This window comes from Hydra vulgaris, chromosome 02 (assembly GCF_038396675.1).
Source record: "Hydra vulgaris chromosome 02, alternate assembly HydraT2T_AEP".
In the NCBI taxonomy this organism is placed as follows: domain Eukaryota; kingdom Metazoa; phylum Cnidaria; class Hydrozoa; order Anthoathecata; family Hydridae; genus Hydra; species Hydra vulgaris.
In genome coordinates this window covers 3510995-3534056 of record NC_088921.1, presented here as the reverse complement: position 1 = coordinate 3534056, position 23062 = coordinate 3510995, and the positions used below count along the sequence as shown (strand labels likewise).

Genomic DNA, 23062 nt, shown 5'->3' with positions numbered 1-23062 from the left:
AGCATTCATCAAAAGTAACAATACTGCAAGCAATTTATATGTATCCTGAAATGGTCAGAGAAGTTGCCCGAGTGGTTACTGCTTTGCCACCAACTCAAGTTAGTGTGTAGAGGTTGTTCTCTGCGCTAAAAATAATATCAGATTTGAGGAAAACCATGAAGGAGGATCTGATGGAGGCAATAATTTTTCTGAGGACCAATTCATAACTTTATTAGTGACTGCATAAGAATTTATTGTATATCTATTTACAAAAGTTCAGAAAATTTATTTGTTCAAAAGTTGTTTTCTAATAAATATTTTTTAAAGCACTAAGTGGTCGGATTAATTATATCACGGTGATGAAATAGGTAATCTTAACATTTCAACACGGTAAATTTGTTGTTACAAATTGATGACTTATTGAATTTTAAGATTAAAGTTCTAGGAATAATTTATGTAAAATGGTATGGCATTGTCTCTGTGTGAAAAGATGTCTTCAATAGTGAACCTTGAAGTTGAGTGTATTTTTTGGATTATTTTTATTTTTAATACACATTAACATTTAGCCTATCAGCTTTACAAATATTAAAAAACATTGAGATTAAACATTAAAACTCAGAGTTAATTGTTAATTTAAATCTTTAAAAAAATATTTTTAAAAATTTGCATAAGCTTAATGCCATATAATATTGTTAGTACTTGCTGCTTGTCCACTAATAATATTTGTTGCTTGTCCACCAATAATATTTGCTGCTTGTCCACCAATAATATTTGGACATTAAAGTCCAAATAATCAAAATCTGTTTTGTTGGTTTTCATGTATTTTATAGTTATGCAAAAAAAATTAAAAAATAAATAATAAGTTAATAGTCTCAGTCATTAATAGCCATTAATAAATTACTAAAAATTATTATTATAAATTTTTAAAATATATAAATAATTAATAAATTATTATTAGTTATTAATAAATTAAAAAAACAAAAACAAGTTAGTTAAGAAAAACTGTTGAAAAAGTTGAAATCTTTCCTACTTTATAAACTATTAAAAAAAATGCCAATATAATATCATCAAGCTGAATAAATATGTATCTTCTACTACTTTCCTCTTTTCTTAATCTTCCTGAATCATGTTCATACTCATCAGATCTCTAGAAAAAAAAATAGCAAAGTTGACAAAAATGCAAAAAAAAAGTATTGCAGAGCTGGTTTTTAAAAGAAAAGTTAACAAAATGAAAAATAAATAACAGTGCCGGAAATAATCATTTAAAGGTTGCCATCAAAACTGATCATTTGAAATGAAATATATTGAAAAGTAGACAATCAAATTTTTTCCAGACAATCAAATTTAATTTATAAAAATTGTACAATATGCAAAAACTGTACAATATATATTTTTATATTTTGCTTTTAACTCTTAATAAATCTTTTTACTCTCCGTACAGCAGTTTAAGCATATTATTTTGAATCGCCCAAAACAAACTATGAGCTCCTAATATAACCCTGATGTTTTGATGAATAAAAAAAAAAGTATGGAAAGCTAATAATTCTTCTTAAATAATTTCATATTATATGAAATAATTGTCTGTTATATGTTGTCTGTCATATTATCATATTATATATATATATATATATATATATATATATATATATATATATATATATATATATATATATATATATATATATATATATATACATATATATATACATATATATATATATATATATATATATATATATATATATATATATATATATATATATATATATATATATATATATATATATATATATATATATACACAAATCCAAATTGGCATTCTGCAATGCCTATGAAAAAGTCTATATGTCTTTGCTTTATTTTGGATTACAACTGCCAACCTGAATCTCTAAAAGTGTTGGCACCCACAAATAAATATGTAAATATATATTGTTTATTAAATATGAGTTCATAATTTATTTATTGTAAGCATTTGTTTTTAAAGTTAAACGAGTGTTGTTAAAAAAAAAAGTTTCATTCACTTTTTCTCAAACTAATTCATAACATAGCAAGGTCATTAATTCGTTCAAAAGTTATTAAAAAATTTTTCTGTCTGGTAATATTAATGTTAGGGTTAATATTGCTTAAGATCAGAATGTTTAACATGAAAGTTTAATATTGGCATAGTTGAGTTATGATAAACACATGTGGAAAAGAAATATCTAAAATATATATTATTTAAGAAACATTAAACTTTTTTAAATTTAAAACAAGTTAAGAATTGTTATTCTGAAAAAGTTGTATCCTATAAAGATATGTAAAACTATAGAACAATATATATATATATATATATATATATATATATATATATATATATATATATATATATATATATATATATATATATATATATATATATATATATATATATATATATATATATATATATATACATATATATATATATATATTTAGGGTGTAAACTAGCCATGTGGGGCTCCGTCAAACGGGGTATTCCCAAATGCTCATAAAATTAAATTCCCAATTTAAAAGTGAAAAAATCCCATTCTCTAAATAAAGTTTGCCTAATTAAAGTTTAATAATAATTCTAAAAATTATTGAAAATTAATTATCATTAAAAATTTATAGAAAAATAACATAATAAATTATGATTTATTTAAAACTTGAAATAAAATTGCCGTTAGTGGTGTAACTATGCGCTTGCATAACTGCAAAAATGTTTCTTGGAAAAAAGCTTTTTGAGAATGAGATTTTCTGAAAATCTCTAAAATTGCTCAGAAAAAAAATCCATTTCTCATATCGCCCTGTTTGGCTGAAAAGTTAAATATGTTAAATAAATGTTTTTTGATTATAACAAACTGGTTCTAAAAATTTATTTAATGAGGAAAATAGATTACTTTACTTTAATGGTTGCTTATATTTAATACGTAAATTAAATACTTTTGATAACAAGAATTTTTTTTTTATTACAACAAACTGGTACTAGAAATTTAATAAACAAGAAAACTAGATTCACTGCTTGCTCAAATTTATAACGTAAAAGTAAATTTTAATGTTCCAATGAACCATAGTCATAGTAACAAATTATGACTATGCATGAAAAAATAATTATTGGTATTCTTCGTTGCCATGTTAGGGTGCAATCGCTTTCAATCTTTTGTAATTATTTTGTAATAAAATGACATTAGCTGTTGTTTTTGGTGAGACTTTGTAATAGTAACTTTATTTCACTATGCGAATTATGTATAAAGAAAGTTAATATTAATTATAAAATTGAACTCACAATAAATATAAAATATGAAATTTACAGGCTTGTGTTTACTGTTCTAAATCTTTTTAATTTTGTATTTTTAAAACATTTCTCATGATGACACAATTTATTACGTGAAAGCTAAGGGTTTGTCAAACAGAATTTAGATAATAATTAGAAGTAAAAAATTGCTATATTACTTTAAAAATTGCCCTTTAATGCCCACCAGTGAAAAAAAAATATATTCAAAACAATACTCTTAACATGAAAATGGCAACGATATATTAAAATTAAAAGTAATCAAATATATTATTCTTAATAATAATTAATACACACTGACAATTTTATAATATAAAAATATATAATTCCTAATATATCTTTAGAGATGAGAGCTTAATTTGTGTTGTCCTTGTGAAACCACATTTAATTTTGTATCGATTTCATATTCATCTTCAATAAATATTACAGACGGCTTTTTGTTTTACTTTTGCTGTACAATCAATGTATGCAGCGCTAAAGTGGAGTAGAAGAAGAAAGAATATAAGAAAAGGACCTCACACATTCCTGGTACACATTTTAATCTCAGGGGAGGTGTATTTGGGAAATTTTTTGACACAGTCCCAATTTCGTCAAAACGTTGTATCAAATTTATTTCTAATTAGCACTCTGAAATATATATCTATATATCTATATATATATATATATATATATATATATATATATATATATATATATATATATATATATATATATATATATATATATATATATATATGTATATATATATATGTATATATATATATGTATGTATATATATATATGTATATATATATATATATATATATATATATATATATATATATATATATATATATATGTATATATATATATATGTATGTATATATATATATGTATATATATATATATATATGTATATATATATATATATGTTTATATATATATATGTATATATATATATATATATATATATATATATATATATATATATATATAAGGGTGTCCCAAAAAACAACATTTTTTAAAAATGTATGCTACCACCCCCTTAATGTGTTTTATATGATAAAAAAGCACTGGTTTTTAAAAAATTTTGAATTAAAAATCTTAATATATTGTTTTTTAATGGATTTTTTATACAATTATCATTATTGAAACTTTCATATGATAACGCTTCATTCGAGATGTTACATTATACACTTAAAGAATTTTTTTTTTATAATTTTAGGAACTTGTTATATGTTCAAAGGTCTTGGTGGGATCCCTAAAAATATTTTTAATTCAAAAATTTTTTAAAACCAGTGTTTTTTTATCATATAGAAGACATTAAGAGGTTGGCAGTATTTATTTTAAAAAGATATTGTTTTTTGGGACACCTTAATTTATATATAGAACATATATAACTATATTTACAAACTAAATTAAATAATATTTATAGACCTTGTTTAGCAGAGAAAAGATTAAAATAACCATCCTATATATAAAAACATACAGGGGCTTGTTGAAGTACAAAAGAGAATAGATGGTTAAAGAATGACAAGCACAATTAAGAGGCACCCTTAGCAAATATTAACAGTAATTACAATGCTTCTATGAGAGGTAATGAATAATAATTTAAAATGTAAAATAGAGGACTAAATAAAATTTGTCAGATCAGGTTATCCTGCTTCTGGTAACATGTAACCCAGTACAATCTGCTTCGTGTCCTGCTGCCTTGTAGGATACACCTTTTTAGGCAAAGGCTAGGAGATGCCAACTCCGACTTAAAACACCCCCTGCCTTGGGGCTCTTGGTTGAGTAAAGGCTAGAGATGGTGTCTTGATAAAAATACTCATCTTGGGCAGATGTTAAATGCACCCGGCTACTGTCTTGTAGAAGGCCTCCTAGGCGAAGACTTAAGGGGTAAACAGATTCTATCTGTTGACCAGCCTCGCACCCCTTCTTCATCTATTAGGCTGGCGCAGATGTATTTTTAATACATTGTTTCCAGTTAAGGATGTTGAATGCTCGATCTTCTTGACTCAATTCATGGGTTTTACTTGCGCCTCTGTTTTTATGACTAGGCAACTCATTCTATTATCTCCTAATGAGGGTACAGCTCTAAAACTCTGTTTTATGGTTCTGAGGCTGGCTGGTAGTCAGGTTTCCCAAACTCAGCGGTAGCTCTCAGAGAGGCTGATTCCATCAACAGCTGAAAAATACCAAAATATTAACAGTGCTATGTTGCGCATGGATGGTGTCCCTGTTTGTACTTTTGGTGTGCATTGCGGAGGCCACATTTGGAGCCCTTTGTTACAGCTTAGGGTTTATTAGTAGTAATGAGGCAATTGCTTGGGCTATTAAACAATGTTCTGAGTACTATCTATGCTTTGAGTCAAGTCCTTCAATCTAATTTAAAAATGAATAAAGTACCAAAAACTACAAAACACAAAAAACCATCATCATCACCAAGTTCTCTAAACCTAGCACTCACTAATATTCGTGGTCTTCGACGTAACTTTCCTTCTGTTGAGTCTTATCTCTTGCAAAGTTTCACCAGACTTACTTCCGCTTTATGAGACTAATTTGAGTTCGGCTGTCTCATCTTGTGATCTTAGTGTTGATGGTTATCTTCCTTTAATTCGTAAAGACTCCAATAGTCACATGCTTGGCCTGGGCATTTACATTTGTAAGAATTCACCCATTTGTCGTGAAACTAGGTTTGAATCCACAGACTATTCTTTCATGTGCTTTTATGGGCAAATCTGTAATTCCACCTCTCATGTATGGTTCAGATCCATTGCTTGACATTCATATTACTTCACCTTCTGTATCTAAAGTGATTTTATGCCTAGTCTCTTCTACAGCTTGTGGCCCGGACAACATACCTGTTATTGTTTTGCAGAAATGTTCTCTGGAGCTGCCGTCTATACTCTCAAAACCATTCAACAAGTGCTTATCAGAGTCTTATTTTCCAGCCAGCTGGAAAGCATCTATTATCCCTATCTTCAAAAATTCTGGAGAGCAATCTGATTCTTCTAACTAACGTCCCATAAGTCTTCTTCCTATCATAAGCAAGGTTTTTGAATATTTAACTAATAAACACTCAATTTCTCATCTTGAACCTAATAACTTACTTTCTGACCATCAATTTCGATTTTCTCATTCTACAGCTGATTTGCTAACAGTAATAACTGATAGGTTTTATCGCGCATTAGATAAAGGTAGCGATGTTAAGGCCATCGCTCTTGACATTTCAAAAGCTTTTGATAAAGTTTGGCATGTTGGTCTTCTCCATAAGCTTTCTTCTTATGGTGTGTCTGACAACATCTTTAAAATTATTGAATCCTTCCTTTCCAATTGTGGTATAAAAGTTGTCCTCGATGGACAACTTTTATATTACAATTGGATTCTGTAACTTCAGGGGTTCCTCAAGGTTCTATCCTTGGCCCTATACTCTTTTTAATTTACATTAACGATCCTCCAGATATTCTCACATTTAAAGTGGAATATCTGGAGGATCGTTAGATTTAAATTAGAGAACCAACACCCTCTGATTGCTTGGAGGGGGCATTTGAGCTTGAAAAGGATCTCACTTCTGCTACAGCATGAGACTCACAGTGGCTGGTAAACTTTAATTCAGATAAAACTCAATTTTTTTCAGGCAATCGTTATCGCAATAATTTAGATCTTCCTATATTTATGAACGGTGATGTACTCGATGAGTCATCTACTCTTCATATTCTAGGATTAACTCTTACTTCAAATCTTTCTTGGAAACCATATATCAAATCCGTTGCAAAATTAGCATCTGCTAAGGTTGCATCTCGTTATCGAGCTCATCGCTTTCTTACTTTGGATTCTATTCTCTATCTCTATAAATCTCAAATCCGGCCTTGTATGGAATACTGTTGCCATATCTAAGACGTTTCTATTAATGATGCCCTTTCTCGTTTAGTCAAGGTGCATTAACGCATTGTAAACATAGTTGGACCTGCTCTTGCAGCCAACCTCCAACCATTATCACATTGTTGTAATGTTGCTTCTCTTTTTCTTTTCTACAAATACTATAATGGGCACTGCTCTAAAGAGCTATAGTCTCTTGTGCCATCTACTAAAATTCATTCTTGTGTTACTCGTCATTCAATTAAGTGTCATCCTTTTTCTGTGACTGTTCTTAAGTGCTCCAAAAACGCTTATTTGTCTAGTTTTTTTCCTCGAACATCAGCTCTTTGGAATTCGCTTCCTTCATCTTGCTTTCCTGATTCATCTAACTTGCAATCCTTTAAGTCGTCCGTCAACCGTTATCTTGCTCTACAATCTTTGTCTTTTTTCTTTCAGTAACTTCCAAAATTAATTAGTGACTGCTTGCAGCCTTGTTGGATGCGAAGATGTTTAAAAAAAAAAAAGGAAAAAAAGAAAAAAAAAAGTCTTTCAATCAAGACAGAAATACCAATAATATTACCAAAATTGTTTGCAGTAAATAACTGAGTTTTGTTAGAGGTAATTTTCACTAACTACTGCAAGCTCCAAGTTGTTATAGAAGTGAGAAACTAGATTTAAGATCAATTTTATTATGCAATTAAAAAAATGAGCTTTTAGTTTTGTCATCAGCAAACAAGCCACTTTAGATGTAAGATTTTCATGAAGATCATTAATATAGATGAGAAAAAACACAGGACCAAAGATGGAACCATGAAGTACCCCAGAACTATACTGGTAATAAAGAAGAGTGGTAATACCAGGGTTAGAAAGAAATGATTTCATAATCTAATAAACATACCCAGATACACCATGTGAAACAAGCTTACGCAGAAAACCAGTATACAAGACTTTATTGAAAGCTTTTGATGTGTCGGAAGAAGTAGCCCTTGCCTACTTCTATTTAATGTACACTACAGCCTTTTTTTTATAACAGTTAACAAGTTAGCTGTAGAACAAGACAATCACACTTCGTATTCATTGTCAGAGAGTAAGTTGTTAGACTCAAGACAATAGAAGTTTGTTGAAGACTTGAAAATATAATAAAGATTTAAGATAGAAGTATAAGATTATAAAGAGAATACAATAAATGGTTATGGTTATTCATCTTTAAAAATTAGAACTGCAGATGCCAATTTGCACCAGATAAATTAAATTAATTTGCACCAGGCAAATAATCTTTAACAAGTCCTTAATTGAACATGATTCAGTGAAGCATTTATTAAATAGTTAAATAAACTTATTAAATAGATAAACAGAGATAGAGTTCTGAAGAAGATTTTTGTAAGACATGTTATTTTTTTAACAATTCACTCCTAACAAGGCTACTAATTACTTATTTAAAAAATGAAGAAATAAAATATTAGGATGTCTTAATTTAAACTCGTTGGAGTAAAGTTAATAAAAAATTACAAAAAACAATGCTTCCGTATTTTTACAGTCCAACCAAATGCAACAGAGTCATTTTTAAATGACCTTTGCAAATATACAAAAATCGAAATCATGATTCAGAAGGCCAACCATAAACTTAAAGTTTATTTTAAATTTAACCAAGATGATCATACCTGAAAAATATATATTTAAGTTTACCTTGAAACTTTCCCAGAAAACATAATAATGGTAAAGACACAAGGCTATCAACTGTCTGAGGACTAATAAGTCAGTCAAATTAAGCATAATATTACTTTATTCTTTATATTTAAAAAAATATACCTTAAGTACCCACTCATACTGCCCATACATATCAAGTACTCTTTTAAAGTATCGATTTCGTTTTGATGGTGCGGCTGCTTGCAATAGATGCTGAGACGGAAGACCTTCAGTTTGTGTAATGTATCTTATCTAGATATTATAAAATCAAGTTTAATAATACATCCAATTATCTATAATTTTGTTTAAACTATAAATAAAAAGTAAAATTAAAAAAAAATCTTAATCAATTACTGAATACTTATAATTTATATGATTATTGATATAATACTTATAATTTATATATAATAATCAATATTAACATTTAAGTATAATAAAAAAACTCTTAAACTAAATCCTTGGTGTTACATTAACTTTATTAAAAAAAGCTCTGCTTACAGAATATTGAAAAGGTTTATAAGCTTAACAAGTGCAATTTAAATAGAACAAAAACTAAGATATAAAAGTGCCTTGTACCTGTATGCAAGGAAGTACATGTTGTATAACAAAAGATATGAAAAAAGGTTTTAGCTTTTTTTTAACATCTTCACAAACATTGTAATATAATAATAATAATTGCATATAAAGGTATGAATAGGAATGTTAGTGCAGCTACATATTGTGGTAATGCATGAAAGTGTTTAGACAAGCAAAAATACTGAAGAAGGGACGTTAGCCTTAAGACATTTGTTGAATTGCAGAATACCTTTCAGACATTATCTGACAGGTTCAAAATAATGTTAGAGGCTGTTTCCAGTAAATTTTGCCTTTTATCTAGAGGTAGACTCCCACTGTCAGTAAAATTTTCACTTTTTAAATCAAAATTTTTATTTTATAAGTATTGCTGCCAACTTCAATAAAATAAATTACAAAGCTGGAGATATAATAACTTGTTTAACAGTTATAGATTGCATCCATTTTGCAACTTTGGCTAATAGTTAAGATATTTAAATGTAATATGCAAACTCATATGCACTATTAGTGGTAGAAAGACATGCAATCGCATGTTATTTCTAACCACAAATTTATTTTTTAGTGTGACAACTTGACCACATCTTTTTCAATTTTTGAAAACGTTTCAAAAATACACTAAAACAAAGTATTGGGTAATAAAGCAAGAAATCACTTTTAATAATTGTATACTATAAAAAACAATTTAAATAATAAAAAGATATTACATAGTTAAGAAGTGTGTTTTTTACTATGAATGTAAATGTTTTTAAAACAATTTGTAGAATTAATTTTATAAACAACGATGAAAAAAATTGTTTCAATAAACTTTTAGATAAATCCATAAAATTAAAAGTCAAAAACATAACTAAGCCAAATTTTTTTTTGTTATGCTATATAAACTTACTAATGAAACGTTTTTACACTATGCTTAACGCTTTTAAACAAAATTTTATCATAGAATAGTAAATAAAACTTTTATTTATTTCAAAAGTATTTTTTTTAATGATGAATGTAATTTTTTTTTTTAATTTTTATTCTTAATTTTGTAAACAAAAACGACAACAAATGTGTTTCAATAAACTTTTTTAAAATATTTATAAAGTCAATATAGCTGAAAACATTACGAAGTTTTTTTTGTTGTTTTGTTAACTTTCTAGTTAAATATTTTTATACTTCCCAACACACTTTTAAAAAAATTTACAAATATTAATGATTGTTTTAGATAAAAAGCATGATATAAATTAACAAAGAATTTTATTTAAAAATTGCGTATTTTATGAATATGTTTAAATACAGTTTTATTAAGTTTTTCTTAAGTAAAGGCCAGACGTCTGGCCTTTACTTAAGAAAAACTTGAAAGATTACTTATTATTACTTAAGATTACTAAAAGATTACTTAAGAAAGGTTGCTCAGAATGAAACAAGTTGAACAATTATAATGAAACAATAATAAAACAGAAAAACATTCCTACAAAAATAATGCTAAAATCCCAATTTTTCAAAATTACAGTATTAATTTTTTTTCTGGCTAACACACTGTGTGTATGTATGTAGGTATGTATGTATGTATGTATGTATGTATGTATGTATGTATGTATGTATGTATGTATGTATGTATGTATGTATGTATGTATGTATGTATGTATGTATGTATATATGTATCTTATACTGCTGATTTAAGTGAGCAGTCTAACGTCATACTGAAATAGCCTGCTGACAGGGGCTTCAGAACATACATCAACTGACAAATAGCCTGACTCGCAGCAGAGTGCTGTTACTTAGACTGAGGGTTTGGCATGGGGCAGCAATCTTTTCATTCATTATTCTTCATTTTCCTTCTTTTTCTAAAAAAGCCATATTGATTTAAATAAACAAAAAAAGTAAGCAAATTATGCTATAGTATATATATATATATATATATATATATATATATATATATATATATATATATATATATATATATATATATATATATATATATATACATATATATTGACTATCTCACAGTCTGCTGCTACAAAGAGGTGCCACTACATCAACAGAGTGTTGGTTTGGGCAAGCAACCTATAATTTAAAAACTTTAAGTTTTTTAAACTTTTCCTGGTTGTAAACATCTCAAGAGCTGTGGTCAAGATTGAAGAGCCTGTTCGGGATTCGAGTGCAATCACTATGCACAATTTCCTGTCCATGACTGTCCCTAACATACCTATGCCCACATCTATGTCCTATGTTTCAACTTGTTTCTCCGCGCAGCGGCCTTGTTCGCCAAGGTTCATGTTTCGGAGTTATAGAGTTGAGAGAGGGTTATAACCACAATTAAGTAGCCTCCTCATCTATAGTGGCCTTCTGGGCCTTCGGGAGGTTAAATAACAAAAAAAAAAAAAAAAAAAATGTGTATGCCCTATGTGTATGTCCTATGTGTATGTCCTATGTGTATGCCCTATGTGTATGTCTATGTCCTATGTCTATGAATATATCCAGCTACTGAAAAAAATTAATAATAATAAAATTTATCTAGGCAAAATAATTTATTTACTTTTTTTGGTAATTTATGTTTGATTTTAGTCTTAGTTACATTTTTTCAGGTATTAGAATGACATGAATTACAATGACATGAATTACAATGAATTAGAAATACAATGACAAATGGTAAAAAAACATGAATTACAATGAATTAGAAATAAAATGACAAATGGTAAAAATACATTACAAAACTTTAAACAACTAACCAGAAGCTTGAAAATTTAATTAATTTAGCACTTTCAAAAATTTATCACTTGACAGACAACTTCAATAAAAGCATTTACGCTTAAAATAAACTAGCCTACATAAAAAAGATATTTCTCATATTTAACCATGCAATGCTTGACTTTAACCTGATTGACTTAAAAAATTTTTGCGCGAATGTTATTATGCATTGTTCAATAAGCAAATTCTTCTTTTTTACAGGAATAATTTATTTTTAAAACTCACAAAAGTTTTATAACACCTTTTTATTTGATTTTGCTAGAAATGAAACTCTTTGTAAACATTAAAAATATGTACAAAGCGTACATTAAAATTGTTAAGATTAGTAAGTAAATTTTATGGTTATTAAAAATATGTACAAAGCGTACATTAGGATTAGTTAAGTTTAGTAAGTAAATTTTATGGTTATTTTGAATTACTTTATTGGAAAATTTACTGTGATGTATTGAATACATTTTTATTAATCTTTACTCTAACATTTCATCAAATTTTTTAAACAAAAACCTACTGTAGCAAGCAAAACTTTGTTTGCACAAAGACCTTGAATGTCGAATTTCAGCATTAGTGTTGAAAAGTTATTTAAAAAAGTTTCCTCGCTAGTTGATGTCTACTTGGTGAATGTTTTATTTTCACTATTCATACTAAACAAAAAAAATATTATTAAAATATATTATATTCACTAAAAATAACACTACCTGGTCATATTCACTAGGACCAGGATACAACGGCCAACCAAGAAACAACTCTGCAGCAACACAACGTAATGACCACATATCGATTGCTTCATCAAATGGAAGTCCCAGAATTATCTCAGGTGCTCTAAAATTGTAATTCAATTTAAAATAAAATATCTCAATCAAAATACAATTACATTAAACTTTCAATAACTCGAACCTCTAAGGGACAGAGAAAATGAATAAACTTGAATAAATATTTAAAATATTTACTAAAGTCTAATCATTAAATTAGTCTATTCATTATATTAAATAGTATATAAATTTTTAAATTATCAGGTGAATCTTATAACAAATTATTTTCAACGAGAATTTAAAAATACTTTGAGTTACTGTAAGTTTGAGTTCAAGTCATAGGGATTTAACTAAAAAAAGATTAAAAATATTATTTTGATGCAGTTGTGCGAAGAGGCAACTCAACTGCATAAAATTACTTTTATTAAATTATTAATTTATTAAAAAATAAAAAAACGATTTCCAAATTAAGTTAACAAACTAATAATTACTAATAAATTTAACAGCAATGTTAATGCAAGCAATGATAGCACAAATATCAATATCATGTAACTTAAATTAATTGCTGCTGCATTGCATAATACAAAGTACTGGTTTCTATATTTCTTAAAATAACTAGACTAAGATTGTTATAAAAATAAACTTTAAAGTTAAAATTTTTTTATTAAAAACAATTGTGATAATTGTAAAGGGAATTGTTTAAAAGATTTTAAGACAGAAAAAAATTAAATCCTAAAACTTAATCTTATTCAGCAGAAACTATCGTTTAGAGTGAAATCGATGTATTATTATAGAGAGCATTTTCTTGAGATAGTAAAATCAGTACAAATAAATAATATGAATAAATAATATACTATTACTATAATAGTATATTATTATATATTAATATATTACTGCAGTATTATAAAAACTAGATTAACTCAAAAAAATACAATTACTTTCAAAAACATTGTTTAAATATTTGTATTTACTAAAACTTGCTCAGTTAATTATAAATCAGTTGCAATTATAAATCAGCGTTTATGGGGATATTTTACTTTATTCCCTTAATAATTTTTTTTATAAAATATATTTTATAATATATACATATAATATACACACATATAATATATACATATAATATATTTATAATATATAATATATTTATAACATATACATATAATATACACACATATAATATATATGCATATATATATATATATATATATAATATATATATATATATATATATATATATATATATATATATATTATATATAACATATAATATATTTATTATATATAACATATAATATATTTATAATATATACATATAATATACACACATATAATATATATATGTATATATATATATATATATATATATATATATATATATATATATATATATATATATATATATATATATATATATATATATACATATATGTATATATATATATGTATATATATATATGTATATTAGAGGTATGACTAAAAAATTTTTTTAAGAATTTTTAATTCCCCCTGTCACCATGAGTGGAGAAGTTATATTTATAAACAGAAAATATAAGTTTTTAATGTTAATTTTTGAAAAAGATTACCCCCAAGCTGAAAAAAATTTTTCCTATAGACATATAAAAATCGCTAAAAATGGTCTTGCTTTAGACAAGAATAAGAAAGTTTGGGAATCAAATTTAGTGAGATTTGAAAAAGCTAAGACTTCAAGAATATGTGCTATTGTTTAAAGTATTAGTGAAATGAATAAAATGTCTTCAGAACAGCATATTATAGATTAATTTAAAAGTTTCTCATCAAATATAAAAAGCAGAAAGGAGAGAGTTGGCTAAAGAAATTGAAATAATATGGAGAAAGCTGAATATTTCAATTTTACAAGGTAAATCACCATCAGAAAGAAAAATAGAAAATGTATTGAAAACACTTGACAAAAATAGTCGAAAACCTGGAACTCAAAATTTTACCCGATTGTTTAACAAAACTGATGAGAAAGGTGAGTGGTTGTGTCAGGAAGATAAAGAGTTTTATGGTCTGCAAATGTCAATAAATGGAAAAGTTGGATATTGTGCCACGATTAAAGATACTGAAGGTATTCATCCAAGAAAACTGGTGTTGATAAAGAACCAAATGTTCAAGAAACAAATCAGCCAAGACTGAGATTTCGATGAATCAGCTAGTGAAGGAGGTTATTCAGTAACTGAAGAGCAGTGTTCCAGCAGTGCTACTGAAACTAAAGATGTTGAAAGTTTGTCATCATCATCTAAAAGACAAAAAACAAATTTTTCTGTAAATTTGGTGATTTCTGCAAAGATTAGTACCAAAAAAGCACATAAAGTCTGCAAAACTTTATCAAAAAATGGAATTTCTATTCCTACTCCGACTCATAGTGGTGTCTACAAAGATGTCGGGAAAGAAGGAGAAAAGTTGAAAGCAAATTATATGGAGAACTTAAAAAACGAAAAGCGGTCTTTACACTTTGATGGAAAACACATAGAGAAAATGGAACATCAAGTAGTTGTTTTTAAATATGAAAAGAAAGAGGTTAGACTTGCTGCTCTTGAGCTGATGAATGGAAAAGATGAAACAATATTTAATGGGATAAAACTTGTGCTGGATGAATATGAGCTGTGGCTAGCCATAAAAATGGTTGTATCTGATACAACAAATGTAAATATCGGAACAAGAATTGGTGTAGTAACACTGTCACAGAAACATTTCAAAACCATTGGACTAGAAAAACCTTCTTTTTTAGGATGCCACCGCCATATTTTACATATCATGAATGATCTTTTTGAAAGATCAACAACAAAACCAAATATTCATTACCCATATGTGACAAGATTACGGCAAGAGTACAAGAACCTGAAGTTATTACTTTAGAATACCGGAGATACCTTTGACAAAAGTGAATTGGATACGCTGGCAAGATGTATCTTTTTCAAGTGCAATTCAAATCTGTCTAATGCTCAAACCAGCATGTTCTTTAAGAGCTATGATGCTTGCATGTTTCTTGGGAGTGATGCCCATTGTGAATACGAGGTGAATAATCCGTCACAACCTCTGTCACAACCTTTCTGCACAAAACCTGGAGTAGCACTGAAGCCACTGATGCGTTTGCTAGAATGTCTTCCCGGCAGCAAAGAGTTGCCAGACACCACTAGACTGCAGTAAAACACTTATTTATCTGAAAAAACAAGAGAATCTTTAGTATCATAGCTAAAAGTTGGGCTTATTGTGAAAATTATTCCAATTTTGCCACTGTCCGAACTAATTTGCACAATACTGTAATTTATTTTATTAAATTTATTTTTGCTACCCTTATAAGATGAATGAATCTCACTCTGCTTCTTATATGCCTTAGTGGCATTTAAATTCTAAAATAGCATTCTGCAACAAGTTTTTTAAATAACATTCTATTCAATAATGCAACTTTAAATCACTATAAATTTATTTAAAGTTTATACATAAAAATTTATTTAATGATAAAAATTACAATATAGAATTAGGTAAACTAAAGTACAAATATCTATGTAAAAAAATGCAAGAAAATTTTGTAAGTTTTTTTAAAACTTTAAGTTTTAAAACACTGAAGTATTTAAAATACTACATTATATGCAGGAAGGTTTAACTGAAAATATAAATGTTGTACACCATGCAGATAGCTCGGGTGAAGAAGAGGTAAGAATCTTATAATTACTATTTATAAATAATGATATATTCATTGTAACTTTTTTATATATTAATGTTACCCAACTTTTGGCAATATTTAAAGTATTGAAGTAAGAAGTTGACTAATCATAATTTAACATTTAAAAGTATAAAAATATTTCTGCTACAGACCTTGTTATAAATAAAATATGCTTAATGCATTAGCTTAACGCAATATTTGACGCCATAAAATTCTCTTTAATTTTTTAAAGACATTAACTTTTTTAAATTAATGCAATAATATTAATTACCGCAACAGGAGCTAAATGTTATTTAATGGCTTTTTCATTATTATTATTATAAAGGAATGTTTATTTTCCTTTTTTTTAAATTAAATATTTAAATTTAATATTGCATTTTTATTAATGTTTAGTATTAACAAATCTTTTCTTGACATTTGTATTTTGAATTAAAATATGTTTAATTTTGGATTTTTTTAAATGATTACTTCTTAAATTTCTAATAGTGACTTTACAACTACAAATGATTTTTTACTAAAAAAAAAATTAGTGAGTAACAAATAAAAAAAATTACGTTACTTTATTTGCTTTATTTAAAAAGTTTTTTGTTTATTATTAAAATTATTATTATTATTAAAATTACATTGCTGAATATATTGTTTATCAAAAAATAATTGCTCCGATTTAACTTGCATTATAAAAAAAAAGTTTAAATAATTTTTTAGTGCAAATGTTTGATGCAGCTTATTTAAAATTTAATTTTGAGTAGAAAAAAAAAAGGAAAACCGAAAAAGCAATTACGATAAAAACAACCTGATTTTTTTTTAAGAACAAATTTTAAAAATTGAACAATATTTAGTAATATTTTTAAATGGATTTAGAAACATAAGCATTAACTTTAATTTTAATAAACTCATTTTTTAAATAAACATATTTTTTAAATCAAAATTAAATTATATATCTTTTAAATCTAAATTAAATTATTTTTTTTTAATCAGAATAAAATTATGTTTTTATTAAATTAGTTTTAAATTAAACCATATATTTTTTATCAGAATTAAATTATGTTTTTATGATCTTTGCTTCAAGCAAAGAAAAATTAAAATTAAACTTTTAATTTTATTTGAGTTTTTTTTCATTAATAAATATATACTAATGAAAAAAATTATTTAAATTATTATTCAGATAGCACTTATATCAAACATAATTGCCATTCAAACTTTTGTAACAAATATTTTTTCATAAGCGTCATTCAAAATTAATGTGACTTTTTTTAAAATTAATTACTTCTTTTATCTTACCGCCTATAGTATAATTTAAAAGTTAAAAAATGATAAAAAGTAGCTTAACCGAAATCGCTTACTGCTTATGTAAAAATTGCTTAAGGCGTACATAAATCGCTACATGCTTAACGCTTTAAAACAAGACCTATGCTATGAATGAAATCCACCAAAAAAGATCATTTTAAAGATATTTATGTTTCTAAAAATGTCAAATTTTTCTATTTATGTGGAACTTAATTTGCTAATATAAATTGAGATAGAAAACAATGGGCCCGAGCTAAGGGTTGCATTTTTTTTAAATGTCAGAACGCAATGATTTTTTTTAAATGTCAGAATGCAATGATTTTTTTGTTTCTGCTTTTTTAAAGGCCACACCTGAATTTTTTCATATCGGCAAGATGCTGTATAAAATTTCTTCATACCTAACATCCTGTTTAGGTAATAAGAGATATTAGATATTATTTGAGTTAAGCTTTTATTCAATGCTTAAGTGTAAACATTAAATTTTACAATATTACACTAATAAAAGCTTGAAAAATTTTTGATGTAAGAAGTTATATTGTATCCAAGCTGTACACGCAAAAGATGACATTCAAAAAATTTAGCAACACAATAACTTCCTTATTATTTGTTAATAAAATTGTGCCTAAAAGCTAGTGTTCTTTTATTATGTAATTGATTAAAAATAATTGATTAAAACTATTTAAAAAATTGCTGCTTTATTGGCTTTTATTTGTTCACAGTTTTATTATACCATTTTTTTTGTCTGAAAACAATCTTTTCTATAAAAATCTAAAAACAATGAAAAAATAAAGAAAAAATTTGGCTTTTGGAGAATTTTAATAGTAATCAATTAGAAGATTTTAAGGGACCAAATGAAATATATACAAGATAACAAATGTTCAAGACAAACCAGTATTTGAATAAGCAAGAATTAATTGTATATATATACAAGGTGCTATTTAAGTGATCACAAATTGCAAAATCTGGAAATACTTCTTTAAAATTTAATATCTCATTAAGAGCTGGGAAAACTTTTTTAATGAACAGGTCAATTCGTCATATTAGGAAATTTTATGAAAAAACAAAAGAATAAATTTAGGACTGTATAAATAATAACAGTCAGAACTCACATAATTTAATTTGTTTATTTAAACATCATTTAATTCAAATATTATAAACAAAAAACAAAGCAATTATTATTAAAGGTCTGAAAAATATGCGCGGTTATCTTAAACCAACCAATCAAAAATTATACTTAAGCTATTTGCGCATTGTGGGAAACATTAAAATCCAATTTTAGTTTGGGGGAAATTTCGAACTTTTATTTAGTTAAAAAATTAGACATGAATTAATTGATATTAAAAATAAGGAAAAATATAAAATAAATATAATTACATAGGTTTACCCACAGCTACTGTATTTAGCCAGAATAATGGATAAGTTGGCAGAACACTTGCTCAGCTGTGCAACAAATAATTATATAGTAAATTTTTTAATATTCAATATTTTTTTGGTGGAATAGTTCACCATTTACCATTAAGAAAAATTTGATTTTTTTCTTATGAATAATTGTATTTTTTCATGACAGATGATATTCAAAAGAATATTCCAAAATTTAGAACAATAGTGTGATAATGCTAGATTACCAAAATGATTACCTTGTTTCCTTTCATTTTAGTGTTCTTTTTGACATTGAGTAGTGAATTAAAGTGCATAATAATGTTTCTGCATCTAGGATAATAGATTTGTGCATTATTAAAAGGACCTTGAATAAGATTCTTTCTCTAATTTTTCGCCAATGTAAAAAATTGCAAATGATAAATAAATATATGTTAATATATATTGGCTTTTTTAAAATATCACTTAGAAACTCAAATACATACTGCCTATTGTTTTCATTGTAATAAAACTGCAAGTCATGCGCAGAATTTGCAAATTTGTTGAGCTTATGTAGTTACTTTTATAAAAAACAAACTGCTTGTGAGTATTGAACAAGTGAAATATTATATCTCTACAACTCATAGTTTTTTTAATATAATAACTCATAAAATTGTTAATAAGTTCAATGAGAAATAGCAGTCATATAGAGTATAGTGTTTAGAAAATCATTGCATATTTTTCAAAGTATTGCAACAAAATACTTTGAAACAACTCGAAAATAATATAAACTAATAAAAACTTAAATATTTAAACATTCAGGTAACCTAATTATGATAAAAAAATTTTTGTTATAATTGATCTTTAGATTAGTCATAATAGTATGCATATTGCTTCAAGTTGCAATTTCTAATTGTAAAAACAAAGAAAAATAAAAAATCATTTTATTTCGGAAATGAAAATGTCTATATGTTATTAGAGTTTTTTATTTAAAAAAAAAAACTATAAGTTATTTAAACTTTTAAACACCTGTCTTTAATTTTATATTTAAATATATGCGCTTGAAATTTACAAGCATTTAACTGACGAATCAGAATTGAGGAAGCAGGATTAACTGACGAATCAGAATTGAGGAAGCAGGATTACAAAGATTTGATTGGTGGTCATATTTGATTTACAAGAAAATGTTAAACAAGATAATAAATAAGATTTAAAGAAAATGTTAAATAAAATTTAAATAAGTAGTCACAATTTCTTTTTAAATTAAAAAAAAATATATATCATCACTAAATTCCACTAGACTGTTATGATTTGCAGTTGTTTAAATTTTAATTGCATTATATTTTTTATTATCTAGTTTTACCTAATAATTTGCCAAATGAATTAATTTTTGATATTGAAGTTTATATTATAAATATTAGTAGTAATAATAATAATAACAATAATATGGTATTATTATTATTATGTGGTTTCATTGTGAAATTATCTATCATAATTTTAAGATCAATGCACAAATATTTTTTATAAAAAATTACCAATTTTGTGATAATAACAGTGCTTTTAAATATATATATATATATATATATATATATATATATATATATATATATATATATATATATATATATATATATATATATATATATATATATATATATATATATATATATATATATATATATATATATATATATATATATATATATATATATATATATATATATATATATATATATATATATATATATATATATGTATATATATATTCACACACACACATTGACTATTGTATAGCCTGCAGCTGCAAGGTAATGGTGCTACATTGACTGAGGGTTTGGAATGGCAGCAATCTTTTCTTTTATTATTCAGAGTGTGAGAGAGAGAGAGAAACGTATACTAACAGGACATTTTTTTATTCCTGTAAAAAAAAATTTATTTAACTTTTTTAATTGATTTGAAATTTTGCTTAATGAAAACATTTTAAAAGTTTTATTGAGTTAATCTTGTTTTCATAATACTTTGTGTATACTATTTATATTATTCTTATTTATCCTTTTTTTATATTTATTTTATTATATTATTTACTTTATACTATTCTATTTATTCAATTTTACTATTTATATTGGTTTTTATTTATTTTATTCTACTAACAAATTTGTTATCTAAATAAGTAGTCTAAATAAATTTGTTGTTTAAATAAATGTATTAATATGTCTTAATATGTTTATATATAATGCATATACAAAAAAATATACTATTTTAAACAATAGTTTTTATTCAGCTAACAAAGATAACGTTTCAAAGATTATAAGGATGCAAACCAATCCACATTAGATGTAACAATTAATTCAAACATTTTATAAAAGTAAACTTTTTTGGGGCAACTTTACACTAGCAAGCACACTGTTACAATACAATATTTATATGTTGATATACCACAGAATGTAGTTTGAAATATGAAAGTCATATAAATAATATGGCAACAAAACTATTTTATTATTTATTAATACATTTTAATAGTGTGTTAAAAATTTAAAAAAAGTAAAAAAAATTATATATAAAAAATGTGTTTTGAAATAATTTTTTTGCATTTTTTTCAACTTTTTAAATCTAATATTACCAACCATTTATTGAATAAGTTTTATAAAATAAAATAGTTAACTTTTTTATAATAAATTGAAAATTTATTACCTGTAATATCGACTCTGAAGGTAACTAGATGCTACAGCCTTTGAGGTATGAGTTGCACTACCAAAATCAACAACTTTTACTCTATATGGCTGACGTTCTTGTTCTACTAACATTATATTTTTTAGTTTAAGGTCTGAATGAATTAAATTAATTTGCTTAAGCTTCAATAATGTTGTTGCCACTTGATGTAGTATCCAATTTAATCCAATTGTAAGTTTTATTAATTATACCATAGTGATTTAGTTTATTTAAAAGGGTGCAATGGTCACTGTCTCAAAAACATTTAATAAGTCAATAAATACTTCTGGAGTAAATTTGTTTTGTTTAATCAAATAACTGATGGTTTAAAAGCATCAGTTATTTGATGAAAAAATTCAATGATTGCATGCTCTGTTGAAAGGTTTTTTTGAAATCCAAACTGGTTTGGGTAAAATAATTTGTTTTTAGTGAAGTAATTATAGATTCTATTACAAATTGCACATTCAAAAAGTTTTTAAAATACTTTGAAAGTATTAATACAGGTTAATAATTGGTTATGTCTGAATGTTCATTGCATTTAAAAGTAGGAATTACTTTTGCTAATTAAAGTACATCAGAGAAAATCCCCAATGTTATTGAGGGCTTAAGTATATGGATCAGAGGTCTGCTTAAACTGATTTTATTAAAGATAAGTAAATCGCTAGTTATTTCATCAAACCTTTGTGCTTTCTTTTTTTTAAAGAGGAAAAGGCTTCTTCGAATTCTTTATAGCTGGTTTCATTATCGTACTTGTTAGCGTTATTTGCAGGTTTTAGGTAGTTTTTAAAGGAATCAGATGTTGGACTTATTTTATTAGCAAGATTAGGACTAATATTTATAAAATATTTGTTAAATTCTTCCGAGAATTGTTTTTTACAGAATGATGGACCACGTTTTCTTATTATCAGATTTGCATTTAATGATTTGATTAATGCAGTATTTATTTTTAGCCTTTTTGATAAGATTTTAGAAAAAATATTTATAATTTTTGTAATTTATCTCATTTTAAGTGTTTTTATTTTTTTTAAATTTATTATAGAGTTTTTGCTTCTTTTTTGAGCATTTTATCAGTGATTTATCCATCCACGGATTGGCAACGGCTTTTGTCTTAATTTGCATGTTCTTTTGAGAACAGGCTTCATTAAAGCAATCTAGGAATATATCTAAAAAATTATTGAAAGC

At 25.6% G+C, this 23062-nt stretch overlaps 1 protein-coding gene across 1 annotated transcript; it reads right to left on the bottom strand.

Moving 5' to 3' along the window:
• Positions 1 to 967: 967 nt before the first annotated feature.
• Positions 968 to 22024, bottom strand: LOC136075724 (homeodomain-interacting protein kinase 1-like). The gene is made up of 4 exons (XM_065789160.1): positions 21863 to 22024; positions 12790 to 12913; positions 8918 to 9046; positions 968 to 1126 (listed from the first exon to the last, which is right to left on the bottom strand). The coding sequence occupies exons 1-4, from the start codon at positions 21973 to 21975 to the stop codon at positions 968 to 970; spliced, it is 525 nt and encodes a 174-aa protein (XP_065645232.1). The 5' UTR covers positions 21976 to 22024.
• Between the last annotated feature and the right edge of the window lie 1038 nt (positions 22025 to 23062).